The sequence below is a fragment of the Danio rerio genome, chromosome 19 (genome assembly GCF_049306965.1).
Source record: "Danio rerio strain Tuebingen ecotype United States chromosome 19, GRCz12tu, whole genome shotgun sequence".
NCBI classification, from domain to species: Eukaryota; Metazoa; Chordata; class Actinopteri; order Cypriniformes; family Danionidae; genus Danio; species Danio rerio.
Window position 1 is genome coordinate 5,217,009 of NC_133194.1, and position 18,999 is coordinate 5,236,007.

Genomic DNA, 18,999 nt, shown 5'->3' on the forward strand with positions numbered 1-18,999 from the left:
ATCTGCCCTGTGCTACACTCACACCCCTAAACCTCACCCCTATCCGGGTCACGGCACCAATGTAACCCCACCAGTCATACACCACCCAACTCAGCACTTCATTAGCTGGCCTCTACTACCAAAAGCAACTTAAGCATAAGCAACCTATTCACACAGACTTATTTTTAGCTGAAGAATGATTGAAATTAAGGTCTTGTATGACTAAATGCATGCTATTTCTTTTGTTCTCTCCACTCATTCAGTCCCTTTCAATCAACAACTGATAGGACTTCCTTACTTTATGTTTTTGATTAAAAACAAAACAAAGAAAGAAATGCAAATGAATGTGCCAAATCCAATTATAACAAATTAGCAACTGGCAACCAGGCTGTTATACAAGTATACAATTCGCTCTATTATTAATCTGCGGTTGGTCAATGTTTATACTGATCGAGCTACCAGGATTTATACTGGGCTTCCTCATGTCAAAACACAACGAGGTGGAAATTTCCACCAAAAAGCATGCTTGCTAAACTCCAATCAGCCAATCAGAGTAACCGGCAACCAGCCTGTAACTACTTAAGTGTACAATTCACTATGCTATTAATGTTTTTCACTTTCGTCTGCAAGCTTCTTTAAGGCAAAGGAAGCCCTGCTGAGGGAGCTGGTGTTCAGGGGCACTCTCTACAGTGATCTGCCTTACCTCGCGTCTGAACATCCTTACTTTCCACCTGAAGAAGACGACACAGAGTTTGAGGATGGGATCCACCTGGTGGTGTGCGTCCACGGACTTGATGGTAAATGCTTCAGCCTTGAAGAAAACAGTTTGGATTTATTTAAATATGCAAAACTTCTCAGGTTATCTACAGTATTGGTCTCAAACTCAATTCCTGTCGCAGCTATGCACAGTTTTGCTCCAACCCTAATCAAAAAGCTAATGCCAGTAATCAAGGTGTTCAAGGACAGCGTTCACCAAGCTTGAACTTTCCAACACAGCGAACTGCGAAACTTGTCGCACAAGCTTGCGTTTATGGCAATTTATGACGCATTCACATGTGTATGAATAGAAGTCTATAGGGAGAAAAGTGCAGTGTGACCCCAGCTTTAGGCAGGTGTGAGTTGGAGCTGGTTGGAGCTAAACCATGCAGAGCTGAGGCCCTCCAGGAACTGAGTTTAAGACCATTGATCTACAGTAAACTGTTTATCTTGTTTGTTGTTACCAGGTAACAGCGCAGATCTGCGGTTGGTCAAGACTTTTGTAGAGCTCGGGCTGCCAGGATCTAGACTGGACTTCCTCATGTCAGAACGCAACCAGGTGATCATGCAACCAATCAGCACACTTGCTAAACTCCATATTAGCCAATCAGAACAGTGACAGATTAATGGTTAGATCAGAATGTCTTACAAAGAAAAAACCTGTTAAACGATTGGCTACTGAGAAGACTTTGGGCAAAAAAAAAAAAAAAAAAGGGACAAAATATAAAAAGCAAAGTATAGACCATTATTACAGTATAAAACTAGTGAACTTCAGTGAATGGTCAAATGAATGCATAAATGAATGGTAATGATCAATGAGCAATTAATATCAGTTTTAAAAATAGATAAAAACAATAAGGTTTCTGACAATCAGAAACGTGAAGTCCATTTAAAAGTATGAAAATTAGGTAAAGTCTAAAAATCTGTAGCTATTTTCCTCACATTATTTCATTATTATTATGTTTGCATAAACATTTGAATGGAGTACAATTATAACTTTAGACAAGTCAACAACACTGCAACTGGGCACATCAACCAATCAGAAAGCTCCAATTCCCCTCAACATCCAATCAGACCTTTCTTATAGTTTACAGATTAAGCCTGATCAGCTTTCTGTTGACATTTCTTCATCTTGTTTTTTCCAGACAGACACGTTTGCAGATTTTGACACCATGACTGACAGACTTCTGGATGAGATCATTCAGCACATCCAGCTGTACAACCTCACTATCCACCGCATCAGGTAGCAATTTACCTCATTCAACACATGTAAAACTCACCATCATATTGATATTTTCATCTGTGATTTCAAGAACATCTCAAACTAACGTTACTGGTAGAGATTCAGTTTCAGGCAGATTTCATTCAAAGGACTAGCAAGACCGTGTTAACTAGCCCAAGATTAACACTGTGTGACTTTTAAACCTTATGATCCCACCGTGTGCTAAGCTATGTGCACACAAATACAAATGACAGACTAGTGCTCCCTCTTGTGGTTGTATATTGATATACATCTGCCACACTTCAGAGTAATCTCGTTACAAGACACATTATTTTTGTCTTTACATAAAAATATTTAGTAAAAGTATCTTCATTTGTTGTTTGGTACATAATAGTCAAGATTTTCCTTCACGTGTTTTATTTTGAATAAGTATAGCATGAGGGATGTGCTTTTTTTAACCTCTTCTTGTTGCCACAAGATGGCGGTAAAGCAAAACAAAGTGATGCTGAAGAAATTAAATCTAGTCATACTGCGAAAAACGTAACAAATGTTTCTCCAAGTTAATTTGAATAGTTTTAATGTGTGAAATCTTAATTTTTTATTCACCCGGTATGCTTTTTTTAAATCAAATTCACACTCTTTGTTCCTTCTCTGAAGTCTCAAATGGTAAAATCAAAACTCAGGCGAGTCTAATTAAAGAATTGAAAATGGAAAATGGCGTACATCTCATTAAAATCTGATCCTCATTTACTGTAGCACACTTATTTAAGTGAAATTCAATGTCTGCCTTTTCTTTTTGCAGTTTTATTGGACACTCTTTGGGGAATGTCATCATACGTTCTGTACTGACCCGACCCAGATTCCGCTGTTACCTTTGTAAACTCCACACCTTCCTATCTCTGTCTGGTCCCCACCTGGGAACACTGTATAATAACAGCACACTGGTCAGCACAGGTACTGAAATACTGCCCATCATCATCAAATCTATACTTTTATTCATTAAACTGATCAAAAGTGACAGTAAAAAAAAAACATCCATAAAGTTACAATCGACTTAAAATAAGTTGTTATTTGGATCTTTTAATTGATTAAATGATCAGTTTTACAAATATTTGTTAAATATGGATCTTGGTGACTAGTCATAAGAATTAATTACATGGATAAAAACTATTTTAATTGGTAATAGAATTTCACAATTCACTGCATTGTTGTAATGTAATGTGTATTTATAGCGCATTTATCGTGTAAATACACGCAAACCCTGCTGAAAAATCCAGCTTAAACCAGCCTAGGCTGGTTGGCTGGTTTTAACTGGTCGAACAGGCTGGTTTTAGAGGGGTTTTGGCCACTTCCAGGCTGGTTTCCAGCCATTTCCAGCCTGGTCTTAGCTGGTCAGGCTGGAAAATGACCAGCCAAATCCAGCTAAAACCAGCTTAACCAGCCTGGTTTAAGCTGGATATAGCTGGTTTTGGCTGGACTTCCAGCTTGGCTAGGCTGGTCAAGCTGGTTTTAGCTGGTCATCTCCCAGCCTGACCAGCTAAGACCAGGCTGGAAATGGCTGGAAACCAGCCTGGAAGTGGCCAAAACCCCTCTAAAACCAGCCTGGTCGACCAGCTAAAACCAGCCAACCAGCTTAGGCTGGTTTAAGCTGGATTTTTCAGCAGGGGAGCGCTTTACAATCATAAGGGGGGTCTCTTCACACCACCACCAGTCCAGCATCCACTTGTTAATATTGTATTGTTAATATTGACCAAAGAAAAGCAATCTTAGTGAACAAGCAGTATTGCATAGTAAGTATGGAGTCAATATGGAGCATCAGGGTTTGCCAAACTGAATCTTTAGAGTCTGTCATAATTAACTAACCTTCATGTCATTCTAAATTAATCTGAGTTTCTGTTGTTGTTGTTGTTGTTTAGGTCTGTGGCTAATGCAGAAACTGAAGAAGTCCGGCTCTCTGCTGCAGCTCACGTTCAGAGATCACACCGACCCGCGACAGACCTTCCTCTACACGCTCAGCAAAAAACCAGGTACAGGCACGTGGATAAATAAGCAAGGGTGAACACAATCACACATACACAAACATCCATGTTTTCTTACTGTCTTTGTCCAGGTCTGCAGTTCTTCAAGAATGTGGTCTTGGTGGCCTCACCACAGGACAGATATGTGCCCTTTCACTCGGCCCGAATTGAGATGTGCCGGACAGCCCTTAAAGACAGAACCACAGGTCTGTTAGCTCCCTCATAGCAACCTCAGAACAGAAACACCCTGGCGATGTTTTGAAAACCACTCAAATGACCACATATTATTCTTTAAAAATGTTATAACATGGCAACAGCATACTAATGCTTTAGCAACACAGCAACCAAGAGGAACACCCAGACAATGTACTATAAACACTCAAACAACAATACCTTTGCCCTATCAAATAACTAGCAAGCACTAAGCAACACCCTAGCAACCAAATGAAATTGGCTGATCTGTCGCTTTAACTAATCTTTTAGCATTTACATTTAAAATTAAAAACATCAGAGTAACTAGCAGGCATGTCCTGTAGCATTCTAGCAATCCATTAGGACAATCTAGACAACACCGCAACACCCTAGCAACCAAATGGAATATTGTATGATGACTTGCTTTAATAATTATATTTCCAAATGGGGGTTCAATCTGCTGATGTTACCCATTATAAAAAAAGGAAATAAGTGAGTGTTTTACATTTTACATCTAAATTTAGAATTAGCATAGCAACTCCAGATTAACAAACATATGAACATTCCTGAGCGACTAACTGTACCATCATGGCATCGGTTGTTTTAACTGGCAACACCCTTAGCAACCAAATGGGATTCCCTAAGATCAGTTCGTCAGCTTTTCTTTACCCCAGCAACCACAACAACATCAAAAACAGCCTAGCAATAAAAAATAATGGTCTAGCAACTAGCATCTAAGACAGTTAAGGATATATAATGCAGCACCTTAGCAACCAACCTGAAAAACCAAGAATTGATTGCTTCAATTTCTGTTATATGTTTTATATTTACAATTATAAACAGCCTGGTAACACAGTAAAACTCACAGCTTTAACAACATAGCAACACCCTAGCAACCAATTGTAATGCCCTGGCAACATGCTGAAACCAACACAACAACCACATAGCAACACTCAAGCAACTTGCTAAAACAAACCCTTTGACCTCATAGCAACATCCTTACAAAATGGCAACCAATTATAATGCTCTGGCAACATGCTGAAACCAACACAACAACCACATAGCAACACTCAAGCAACGTGCTAAAACAAACCCTTTGACCTCATAGCAACAGTCTTACAAATAGCAACCAAATGTAATACCCTGGCAACTAAGACAGCCTAGGTTGCATAACGCAGCACCTTAGCAACCAACTGGAAAAATCTAGAATTGATTGCTTCAAAGTCTGTTAACGTTGTATATTTACTAGGGATGTAACGGTATCAGAATTTCACGGTACGGTAATACCTCGGTATGAATGTCACGGTACGGTATTTATTGAATCATTTACAGGAAAAAACAAAACTTATGAAAATACTCCAAAAAAGTGCCAAAAGTGTCAATGACATACAAATTAGCCATCTATCTGTAAGCTTTGAAACAGGAACTTCAATTTTAATAACAAAAAACTATTAAACCATGTAAAAAAATAAAGTTTCAATTTAGTATTGTTGAAAACTCATCACATTCAACATTTAATCACACTCAGCCCATCTACCCAGATGAGAGCTCTGCTAGTCGGACTTCTCATCAAGCATCTCCCGCTGGATCTAATCTCACTATATTTATTAAACGGGATATTTCATTTATCTTGTTGTCTTTATCTAACGACATATTCCCTGACTTTGGTCACTGGAATCTATTACTTGTTCTCAGGTAACGTGTTTTGGCTGAGCGCAAAGATAAGTTAATGATTAATGTAACCACTTACATTCTGTATATTGACTGATCGCTTGCCTTTATTTCCTATAATGTATAAACTTATTGTATGTTATACTTTTAAAATGGCCATTATCGATTCTTAAAACTGATACTCAGCAAAAGAGAGGGTGTGTTTCGTATTTTTACTGAAATTGAAAGGAGGCAGTTGTTATCGGCTCCGTTTTGTTATAAATATCCACACAGTGAAGATGACGCTCATCTTATGCAGCACGGCGCCTCAACATTTCTGCTGTCTAAGTTGCTAATATTAAAATGAAAATAGGCAGTTCCTTAAATCATGTTTACATTTTATTGTTGAGAAAGTGAAACAACGAAGCCAGGGTGATGTGAATGAAGTTATAAAGTACATGGTTCCCTTTGAAGATTTACCCGTGTCCTCGGTATAGTCTGCTTTTCCATATCAAACTGAGAAGAAGAGACTGCAGCCTTGATCAAACTTGCGAAGTCTGAACTTACACGGAGATAATGCAGGACTGAACTGTGCGTGTAAAGCAGGTCGCACACCAGAAGCGACGCTCGGCGGCGCGCCGCGCAGCGCCACGCAGCGCCATGTATTTTAGAATTCTAATCATAGGTTTCTATCAGGATACACACACCGGCGGCTGTCGGCGGCGCCGGCTCAGGACGCAGTTCATTTTTCAGCCGCGCCACAGAGCGCCATCTGATTAGTTTCATGTTAAATATCATTCGAATGTGCGCGTCTGGTGTGCGATACTTTAATCTGTCATGTACGCGCCGTGTCGCGGCGCCGAGCGGCGCTTCTGGTGTGCGACCTGCTTTAGAGTTTTCCAGCTCTTTTCATCCCCGCTTCTAGCAGCACACTCCATTTCCGCATTACTGGATCTGTAGCAACAACAGACCGCAAGGGATGATGGTCAAGCATGGGCTGATGGCAATTGTAGTTTTCGTTACCTCCCGTTCGCTTCATTCGCCTGAGCAAATTTTCTCAGAAGACCTATAGTTTTACCGAGTCATGCGACTTCGGTAATATCGAAAAAAATTAATATTGCGGTATGACGGTATTTACAATACCGTTACATCCCTAATATTTACAATTAATAACAGCCTGGTAACATAGTGGAAGCCACACCTATTACAACAACTAAGACAGCCTAGGTTGCATAACGTAGCACCTTAGCAACCAACTGGAAAAATCTAGAATCGATTGCTTCAATTTCTGTTAATGTTTTATATTTACAATTATGAACAGCCTGGTAACAGCGAAAGCCACACCTATTACAACGTAACAACACCCTAGCAACCAATTACAATGCCCTGGCAACATGCTGAAACCAACACAACAACCACATAGCAACATTCAACCAACGTGCTGAAACAAACCCTTTGACCACATAGCAACACCCTTACAAATAGCAACCAAATGTAATACCCTGGAAACTAAGACAGCCTAGGTTGCATAACGCAGCACCTTGGTAACCAACTGGAAAAACCCAGAATCAATTGCTTTAATTTCTGTTAACATTTTATATTTACAATTATAAACAGCCTGGTTCCCCCCCCAACCCCCCCCCCCCCGCTATTCACTTTCATTCGCAAGCAATCCCCACACCCCCACTTCTTAAGTTTTGTCTGCAAACCCCCACTCTTCACTTCAGTCCACGACTCCACCTCCCCACCCTCTGCTATTCACTATCGTTCACAAACACACCAACCTGGTCTTTACTTTTGTTAGCTACAGCCCCCCCCCCCCCCCCCAACCCCCTCCCCCCACCCCCCACCCCCCTTCTGGCATTATTTTCCGCAAGCCCCCCACAACAATTTTCACTTTAGTTCGGCAGCTCTACCATTTGTCCACACCCCCCTATAAGTGCCCATACCATCCAGTGGCATCCCTGCTGAAACCAACAACCACTAAGCAACACTCTATCAACTTGCTGAATCCAACCCAACAACCACATAGCAACACCCTAACAACCGACTGTAACACGCTGGCATCAGTATAACTCCGATTAGTTTCTCTGTGTCTCCCATTAGCCACACATCAATCAGCCAGCAGTGTGGATGAAGCGTCACAGGAAGAGAGGAAGTTAAAGAGAGCGCTTTTCATTTTATTAGACTGTCACTTCTGAGAGTGGCGTGCGCTTCTGTGACAGCTATTTTTCTCTTGGTTTGAGAGAGAGAGAGATTAGAGAATTCAGCCTCGTTGTGAAAGCCAATGTGACAGAGAGAGCTAAAGATACACACTCTGAGTTGCCGCACACACACATATACATGTATACACGGTTTACAGGGACACTACGTAGGCTTATTATATGGCCCCAAACCAAGTGTGCCGCAAGCCTACGTTTGAGTGAAGGTTTCGGCCGTTAGATCGCCCCCTGGGGGCTGGCTGCAGTACAAGTCATAAAGCCCGCCTCCTCCTTGTTAATGAAGGAGACTTGAGCCCAAATAAAAAAAAATATTTCACTTGCAATAAAATGTCCCGAAAGATAGTTCTGGTCGCTTAAGGCACTGGTTATTGTGCTGAAATAGGTGCAGATCTTCATTTTTGTAAACAGTTTGTTTTTAGCAGTAATTTAATGCTGGGCGTGTCATCGTGATTTACAGCTGTGATTGACAGTTTCTCAAAGCGCGGCGTCTGAGCTTCGGCAGGAGACTGAAGTAGACTGAAATGTTATTATTCGATTTCTGTGTTATTTTACCATGACAAAATGAGTTCAGCAGTAAACTATAGTTTCTGACATACATGATCCTGGTGGAACACTGTTTATTCGCTAAGTTCAGGGCTTTTTTCGGGCTTTATTAGTTTGCTGATACACGCCTAGCCACCCAGATAGCAAAACACAGTTCCGGCTAGATTCTCGCCTGCCGGAGACTTATCTCTTAGAGCTCAGACTGACTAATGTTACCTCTGCTGGACCTACTCCGGATGCCTGGACTCACTGCCCGATTCCAGTCCGAGTCAATCGAGCCAGATGCGGCGGCCGAGCGAGCAGGCGCTGCCGCATGCGAGCCGGAATCAGCCTGCGACGCCGCGAGTAAGTTATGCGCTTCGGCCTGGAGCTGGCGCGATTGAATATATAAAACCCTCATATTTGTTAACGTTATTACATCCATTTGTGTTGATATGACAGCAAACGCATGCTGAGAAGTTCGGGGGGCGTAGTTGATTTTACATAAAGCGTTTGATTGGAAGCTCGACTCCGCTCATTTTCACGGCTCCTCCTCTGGCTCCATCAGACAGTCCTTCTGCGCATGTCTGGCTCCAATTTCAGCAGTCTTTTGCGACAGTTTGTGCCCGTCAAGCAGGCGTTTTGCCCTCAAGGCGTTCAATGGGAAAAAGGGCTGTCGCGTCGTCCATATTTTTTACAGTCATTGCCCCAAACCAAACCCTCAAAGGAAACTATTTTAATTTTTAATTTTAAAACACCCCGTTAAGTATAGTTTTACGTTAGTGTTATGAAACTATAAGGACACAAGGTGAAACCATCTATTAAAACCACTTTATAAGAGGACAACTGAGTCATACACATGTCATTATACAGGTTGTGTCCCTGTAAAGTACATAAACCTGTACACACACACAGTCTGTTATCATATAGAACAATGGTAGATGCCAAGAAATAGAGACTTACTGTAAATGAATGGTTAATGCATAGCTAGCTGAGAAATGCACAGAGCTCGTCAATATGGAAAGTATCAATCAGATGGTGCTGTAGATTTTCCAATATGATGTGTGCACAGGTTTCGATCAATCCACTGAGAGATGAAGCATGTTCGCAGACTCTCAGAAACTTCTGGAAAGAAACTAGTCAATGTATTTGCAGAATCTGCAAGGTTTATGCATCAAATCTGTAAAAAATATGTAAAGCTGCTATGCATTTATGTAGGGCTAAAGATTTTACTGTCTACTATTAGCTATTAATTTCACTCAAGTTAAATTTAGAATGTAAATTGTATTAAAATAAATGGAAAAAAAGTATTATCTAAGTATATATGTATATAAGTATGTTCTACTTGTTTTATATTAAAATAAGTAAAAAAAATAAATAAATAAAAAGGTCATTCAAGAAAGGAAATGCAAGAAATAGTTATCAGCGTTCTGCCACTCTGGTCTTGTAAATTCTTGTTTTAGTGGCAGAGTCCAGACAATGGCTCTGTCTTGTCCTGTTTCTGTCATTGTATGTGTCTCTGTGTGCGCTCTGTGTGTCCCTGGGACACGCGCTCTTGTACTCGTGTTTGTGTTTTGTTCTGTTTCATTCTCAGTGTCTCCATCTAGTTTATTGCGGTTTTGGTTGGCGCTGAGATGAAACATGCGTGTTGCATTATGTGTGAGAACACTGTAAGGTGTTTGCATCTATCGTGTGCTTGTGTCTTGCATCTATTTGTTTTTGTGTTGTCCAAGCACATGGCTCTGTGTTTACATTGTGGCCGCGTGCTTCAGTCCTCTTATTGTGAACACGCGGTTAATGAGTTCTCTCATTGGCTACATGTTCTTGTCCCGTTTTATGTGAGCACATGGCTTGGTTGTCGCTGATTCATGTGCTCTTCTTTCTATTGTCTAGTCCCACCCTCCTTAACCCATTATTAATTAATTATGTTCATCTTTTTGTGTTAATTTACTTCTGCTTATATTCTCTTCATGTCTGCTGTCCTGTGCCAGTTCGTCGTCGTTTATACCCATGTCTTGTCGTGTTTCCAGTTCTGACCCCTTTTAACCTGCCCAGTCCTGTTTGATTGTGTATTTATTTGTTTTGGTAGTGTTTTCCCCCTCGGGGTAGTTTGTTTTGCTGCTTATTTTATTTTTGCTATTAACAAAAACCCATTTTCCTTGAATTTGAGTCCTCGCTCTGTTTCCTCAACCACGATCGTGACAATAATTTGCTCTGTATCTTAAATAATATTAATAATTAAAATAATAGATAACTTAAAATTTACATTTGATCACCCCTATAATGGTCCATACCAGTGGGATTGCATGTTTGCGCCAAAAAATATAAATTCAGCCGTTTGAAACTGGCAAATCTAGAGCACCAACAGATAGCGTAAGTGTTTTGTTCACAAAACATGTTTCTTAAAAAATAGACATTTGTACTGTAGGTGTGCGTAAAACTAGATGCATAGTTTGTATTTGATCATACACTTGCTTCCACACGGAAGTTACACAGTAAAATAAAAAGTATGTGCAGTCTTTCATGGTCATCCATTAATAGGTTTATTTAATATCACAAATGTCATTGAGAACCACTCAATATCTCTCAAAACACTGAAAACATTACAAGTTACAAGTAGGTGATTAATAAATTAGATGTAATTGAATTAAATATATAAAGTTGGTTCACTGAGGTATATTACCGAACATAATTGGAAAACTTGAACCCCCCCGACAAAAAAATACAATTAAACCAAGACATTTTAATGCATAGGGAAAAAAAATTTAAAAATGTTGTTAATAATGTGTGTGTGTTTGCTTCTCTAACAGGTCCAGTATACACAGAGATGATCAATAACTTACTCCAGCCACTTTTAAGTGCTCCAAACTGTCGTCTCATCCGACAGAACGTGTTTCACGCGTTGCCAAACACCGCAAACACACTGATCGGCCGCGCAGCTCACATCGCCGTGCTCGACTCCGAACTCTTCTTGGAGAAGTTCCTACTGGTGGCCGGACTCAATTACTTCAAGTAGATGGCATCATGCTTCAAGTTCTGCTGGAGAGCCAATCAGAGTAACGGTACATCAGCGTTTCTTTTCAGAGTTATATATTTTTTGTCAGTAAATTTGGACGCAAGAAAAAAAAAGCAATTTGAAGATTCAGACTGTAAATCAGAATACATTTATGTAAAATCTGTACAGAAAAGAACATTGTATATTATGAAAAAATAAGGAAACTGACCTGCTGGAGCTCGCCTTAACGAAGCTTTACGACGTAGTAACTTAAACGCTGAATACTTGTAACTGGAGCGTTAATCGTTTGATTGTAAATTCCGTGTGTAGATGATGTCGTTACGACAGAATTTTGGTTGTTCATTCCCTCCAGTCACCGAGCTTCATATCTACTGCGCCGTTCGTAACTTGAAGAGGTCGATATCACTGGAGATCAATACTTGAAGATTATACTTAGTATTTGAGTTTTCGCTTAATCAGTGTTTTCATCTTTCTTTTTACCGACTTATTCTAATTTAATAGTTTGTGTTCGGGCTGCACGATATTGGAAAAATATGTGATGTTGTTGAGTATTGCGATAAAGACATTTCAATATAACACTTCTCTAGAGAAAAAAAATGCAATTTTTATTTATTTATTTAAAATAAACAGGTAAAAGATACAGTTGACGTCAAAATTATTAGCCCTCCTGTGAATTATTTTCCAATAGAGCAAGGAATTTTTCACAGTATTTCCTATCATATTTTTTCTTCTTGAGAAGGTCTTATTGGTTTTATTTTGGCTAGAATGAAAGCAGTTTTGAATTTTACATATCAATATTAATAGCTCCCTTAAGCAATATATTTTTTGATTATCTACAAAACAAAACATAATTATACTATGATTTGCCTAATTAACTTACCTACTTAAGCTAATTAACCAGCTAATTAAGCCTTTAAATGTCACTTTTAAGCTGAACTCTAGTATCTTGAAAAATATCGAGTCAAATATCATGTTTCATCATGATGGCAAAGATAAAACAATCCAGATTTCAGAAATGAGTTAATAAAACTATTATGTTTAGAGATCTGTTGAAAAAAAAAAAAAATAACTTATTTTAATTAGTAGAAATTTTGGGGGAAGATATAGAGGGGGGCTAATAATTCTGGGTACACCTTTCAGCTTATATCAAAGCAGCAACTACTGGGGAGGCGGGGCTAAAGATAATAATGCCCCATATGAATTACCGACGCATAAATTAAATGCCATTGATCACAAATGTCTGTGATGCGCATTTCTGGATACAATTATCGCGATAAGGATATATTGTGCAGCCCTAGTGTGTGTTTCAGCTGTTTCATGTTGTGAAGTGAGAATCTCACTGTGAAATAAGCCAAATCCATCATGTTTTTTACATATGGCGGTAAAACTCATTGTCTTTTTCTGCAGTAAACGGGTTCATATACTGTAAGCGAATGTGATCTGAATGTGTTTACCATTTCAGCCTTAACTATAGTATGACAGAGTATTTGTTTTGTTGATTCACTTGATATGAAACGAGCCATTCACTCACTCATTGTGTCATAGCAAACAAGTTCGTTTTTCTTCCATCGAACACAAGAGTACAGCAGTGTGGAGCTTCGAATACAGTGAGGTATGAAATCGTGACTCAATCAGTCGTTACGACAAATGTTGTTTTTATTTAACTCTTTTGCTGCTGATTGATCATTACACTGAGCATCCATGGATATTCCCTTTTAAATAATAGCATTTCAAGGTCATCGCTACATTTTTGAGTTTGCATGGGTTTTTGGATAAAACTGTCAACAGTTTTATCAACGAAAATGTGTTTTTACAGCAGGGGAAATAAGTATTGAACGCGTCATGTTTTTTTTAAAATGGGAATAATCTTTATAAAGGAGCTTTTAACGTGGAATCAAACCAGATTTTTTTTCGAAACCCAAACTATACAAACATAAAAAAAATAAAAATAAAAAATCTGAAAAAAATTATGTTTAATAAGAATGAAATGACACAAGAAAAAAACTACTGAATGCTTTATGTAAAAAGCTTTTTTGTGATGGCAGCTTAAAAAGAAATTGAAGTCATGGAGGTTAAAGTCACATGCATTGCTCAGGATGTAAAAATCTTGATGGTTCTGTGGGCCTCATTTATCAAATCTGATTTTTATTTTGTATTCTCAATTGGATTCAAGTCAGGTAATTGGCTGGGCCATTCTACAGCATGATTTTTTTTCTCTGGAAGCATTCACGAGTTTTCCTGCCTGTGTTTTAGATCATTGTCTTGCTAAAATGTCCACCCTGCTTTCTTCTTCATTCTCCTGGTAATGTAGTTGTTGGGCTGTAGCAGCGGATATTAATTTTGAGGAAGGGCAGGGGGTTGCTGATTAACTACTGAGAGATTTCAGTTGCTGTCTGGGTTTTCAATGGCTTTCTACACCTTCCTTTCTTCATGTGTACTTTTTCCCCTGCATTATTTATTAGCACATAACTTCATTTGTAAACTAATTAGATTTGTTTTCTTTGCATATATGGATTTCTTTGGTTGCTGTCAACATCTGGTGAAAAAAGTCAACGGCACCTTTAGAAATATGTTTTCTGAGTAAAATGGTGACGTGTTAAATATTTATTTTCCCCGCTGTATGTGAAACCCCTTTTTATGTGAAACCCCATTTTGTTTCAAAAGCACGTTTGACTGTAAATTGAGATCAAGTGTCCCAATGTTGATTGTGGTTGTTTCCCTTTTGTGTTTGATTTACGTTTTTGTGTGCTAATGGTTGACTATGCGTCTGCGCAATGTGAAATGAGCGAAACTGTTTAAATCCCCATGCCCTTGTGTTGACAAGACACTGCTTTTGCTCTTTTCTGATCCATTTTACCATGTCTTATTTCCTACACAAATATTAATATGAAAATTATATAATCAGTCATAATTATAAAAAACTTTCATTGCGTACTTTACTTTTTTTTTTATTTAAAGCCTTTTAAAATACAATTTCTCCTTTGGCAAGTCGGGGTTATTCGACCAAAAATATTACTTTCCTTACTTTTCAAAGTAAAAGATTAGTATTTAGTTTTCTAAAAATTATGTACAAATGTCATTTTTGTTGTTGTAATTGATTAACGATTTTTTTTACTCTATGAAAAACGTCAGCAACTATGTGTGTGCGCATTATGAAATGAATGAAACAGTTTCAAATTTCATGTCCTAGTGTTAACATTGCACTGTTTTTGCTCTTTTCCAATCCATTTTACCACATCGTGTCTTATTTACCACGCTGATAATCATATGAAACCAATATATTATAATATAACAATCATTCATTCATTTATTTTCGGCTTAGTCCCTTTATTAATCCGGGGTCACCACATCGGAATGAACCGCCAACTTATCCAGCACATGTTTCAAGCAGCGGATGCCTTTCCAGCCGCAACCCATCTCTGGGAAACATCCATACACACAAAATTTACACTCATACACTACGGACAATTTAGCCTACCCAATTTAATATAACAATCATAATTACTAAAATCTTTCATAATGCACTTAAATTGTCATTTAAAGCATTTTAGCAACACTTTTTTTTTTTTTTGAGATAGCAAATCAGGGTTAATCCACCAAAAATATAATTTTTTTCCCTTTTTAAGTTAAAAAATGGTATTTAGTCATCTAAAAATGAAGTAAAAAAATTATTTAATGTTGTTATTGATTTACGTTTATTTATTTTTTTTTACTCTATGAAAACTATTTGCGTCCGAAATTGCGTACTTCCAAACTATTTCGTACGGTAAAAACAGTATGCGAGCGGAGTAGTATGTCCGAATTTATAGAATTCGAAAAACAGTATGGTCACATGATCATGACAAAATGGCGAATGTAGCACGCTCGAGTTCCATCCATACTACTGACATTTATACTGTAGAACGTACTTTTCTAACAGCCGAGTAGTCCATTTAAATTCAAATGCAGTACCTACTGTGTAGTAGACAATTTCAGACACAGCCTATGTGTGTGCGCATTATGAAATGAATGAAACAGTTTCAAATTTCATGTCCTAGTGTTAACATTGCACTGTTTTTGCTCTTTTCCAATCCATTTTACCACATCGTGTCTTATTTACCACGCTGATAATCATATGAAACCAATATATTATAATATAACAATCATTCATTCATTCATTTTCTTTTCGCCTTAGTCCCTTTATTAATCCGGGGTCACTACAGCGGAATGAACCGCCAACTTACCCAGCACATGTTTCAAGCAGCGGATGCCTTTCCAGCCGCAACCCATCTCTGGGAAACATCCATACACACCCATTTACACTCATACACTACGGACAATTTAGCCTACCCAATTCAATATAACAATCATAATTACTAAAGTCTTTCATAATGCACTTAAATTGTCATTTAAAGCATTTTATAACACTTTTTTCTTTGTTGAGATAGCAAATCAGGGTTAATCCACCAAAAATATTATTTTTTTCCCTTTTTAATAAAAAAATGGTATTTAATCATCTAAAAATTAAGTAAAAAAAATATTTAATGTTGTTATTGATTTACGTTTTTTTTTACTCTATGAAAACCATTAGCATCCGAAATTGCATACTTCCAAACTATTTAGTACGGTAAAAACGAGCGGAGCGGAGTAGTATGTCCGAATTTATAGAATTCGAAAAACAGTATGGTCACATGATCATGACAAAATGGCGAATGTAGCACGCTCGAGTTCCATCCATACTACTGACATTTATACTGTAGAACGTACTTTTCTATCAGCTGAGTAGTACATTTAAATTCAAATGCAGTACCTACTGTGTTGTAGACAATTTCAGACACAGCCTATGTGTGTGCGCATTATTAAATGAACGAAACCGTTTAAATCCCCACGCCCTTGTGTTAACATGACACCGTTTTGCTCTTTTCTGATCCATTTTACCACGTTACCACATCTTGTCTTGTTTACCGCACTGAATCCTCCTAAAATGCCCAGGATTTGATCTCCTCACTGACGCACATGCTTAGTTTCCCCCACAAAGCTGTTGTTCCGCTGTCTGCTCCTCAAGGTTAACACTTACAAACATCTCATGCCGCCACACCTCGGCTTTTCAGCCCCTTCAGCATCTTTTTTAGCTCTTTTGTTTGTCAGCGACTGGCTTCAGATCAGCGCTGCAATGTCAGCACAGTTTTTTTTTTTTTTTTTTTTTTTTTTTTTAGCAGATGCCCTTTCTGTCTCCGCTGAGCTTTTATGTATGTGTCGACTGACGCGTGATTGGTCGGTAAATACGCTGTCATGGTGATTGACACTGATTAAGCCCCGCCTCCCCGCAGCCGAAGGAGCCATCAGGGATAATAACGGCCCATTACCCAACATGCTCTGCTGCACTGGGGTCTCGGCATGCTTGTTTGTTTGTTTGCTGGCTAATGTGGGAGTTTGCTCACACTAGTCAAGCATATTAATTACAGAAAAAGAGCTGATCTGAAGTGTGAACACTGACCAAGGGCAAAGGCATATGATTGTGTGCAAATTACAGCCACTCGAGTGCTGTTAAAAACACCGTATTTGACTCACTGCTGTTATATAATCAATCATAATTATTGGAGTTTTTCATAATATGTATTTTTTTTTGACATTAAGAACATTTGATATATTTTTCTCTTTGTTGTGATTGCAAATCAAGGTTTTGTCATCACAAATATAACTTTTCATCACAAAAAAAAGTTAAAATATTGGTATTGAGTGTTCTAAAAATTAAAAAACATGTCTGAAAACATGCCATTTTTGATATTTTTATATACATATTATACAAGTACAAATAATAAAATAAACAATATATATATATATATATATATATATATATATATATATATATATATATATATATATATATATATATATATATATATATATATTTAATGTAACATAATTAATTTGATTACATTTAATTGAATACATTTTAATAATTTTTTGCAAACATAAAACATCAATTTCACAAAAATATTGACAAAACATCTAAATATGTATTTTAAATGTAATTTACTTTATTTGTATTTAAAGTAATTACATTAAAAATTCAATTCAACTGAAATTTTATTTTTGTGAATCAAACACATCAATTTCACTAGGTATTGGCAAAGCATCTAAAATATATATTTTAATGTAATTTAATTAATTTGTAATAAATAAACTACTTTTTGCAAATCATAAAACACATCAATTTCACTAATATAGGCAAAACATTTAAATATTAATTTTATTGTAATTTAATTTGTATTTAATTTAAATTATATTAAATACAATATTTTTTTATGCAAATCATATCAAACATTAATTTTACTAATATTGGCAAAACATCTACATATATATTAAAGTATATTTATTATTTATTTAACTTGTATTTAATTGAATTAATTTGTATTTAATTAATTTGTATTTAATAAAATGTTATATTTTTCATGCAAAGTATATAAACACACCACTTTACGAACATTGGCAAGAATTTAAATATGTATTATTAATGTGATTTAATCAGTCACAATTAATCACAATCACATAATTCAAATTATATTAAATTTAATATTTTTTGCGAATCATATCAAACATAAGTTTATATATGTATGTGTATATATATATATATATATATATATATATATATATATATAGTGATTTAATAAATAATTTATTTAAATTAAATTAATTTGTATTTAATTAAAAACATTGCATAAACACATCAATTTCAGTAATATTGGCAAAATATCTAAATAAGTATTTTTAATGTAATTTAATTAATTTGTATTTAATTTAACTGAAATGTAATTTAATTTAATTTTTTTAATTAAATCACCGTTTTATATATATTTTTTTATATTCTATTTTAATTTAATTTACTTTAACATTTGCAAATATCTGCAGTATTTGACCAGAAAAAAACATTGATCAGGCTACTTACAAATCTTATCTTTCTGTGGATGAGCATGTTTTTTGGATCCCAAACATATAATTTCACAATCCAGTCCCGAAATACGAAGTCCCGTCTGGTTGAACGTGCTGTTGAGCTCAGAAATACGGTGTGTCAGATTTGGTATATTAAAAACAATCATGAATTTCATAACAACATTTCAATTAACATTATAATTTCCAGTGTCTTTAGTTTGATAATATCAGTAACAGATGTCAACAACACACAACTCTCATTCAACAATCATGTTTTCAGACATTTAGTAGTTTCCTCAATTTACAGCCATTTATTTCCAGCATACGTTTGTGTTTTCATCCTGTGTATTAAGCCATGAATGTGAAAACAGACGACGATGTGTTCACTGTGAGACTGTAACGTGTTCGTATGGGTTTGTTTTTTCTCCAATGTGTATCATCACATCTGTGCCAACGATATTCTGATGTTTTTTCTATGTTTGCTTTAATTGCTGTGTGTCCTCTGTAGTA

The 18,999-nt window shown here is 36.9% G+C and overlaps 1 protein-coding gene across 3 annotated transcripts in view; it reads left to right on the top strand.

The window, feature by feature from the left end:
• The window catches only part of fam135b (family with sequence similarity 135 member B), a 75,843-nt gene extending 64,153 nt beyond the window's left edge, over positions 1-11,690 (top strand). For all 3 annotated transcript variants that reach the window (XM_001343070.10, XM_068217718.2, XM_009301217.5), the window contains exons 14-20: positions 610-776; positions 1,203-1,294; positions 1,881-1,978; positions 2,760-2,911; positions 3,874-3,984; positions 4,068-4,181; positions 11,372-11,690. In XM_001343070.10, coding sequence (XP_001343106.4) covers positions 610-776; positions 1,203-1,294; positions 1,881-1,978; positions 2,760-2,911; positions 3,874-3,984; positions 4,068-4,181; positions 11,372-11,577 — 940 coding nt within the window. In that variant the 3' untranslated portion in view covers positions 11,578-11,690. The remainder of the gene's footprint in view (positions 1-609; positions 777-1,202; positions 1,295-1,880; positions 1,979-2,759; positions 2,912-3,873; positions 3,985-4,067; positions 4,182-11,371) is intronic.
• Positions 11,691-18,999: the final 7,309 nt, after the last annotated feature.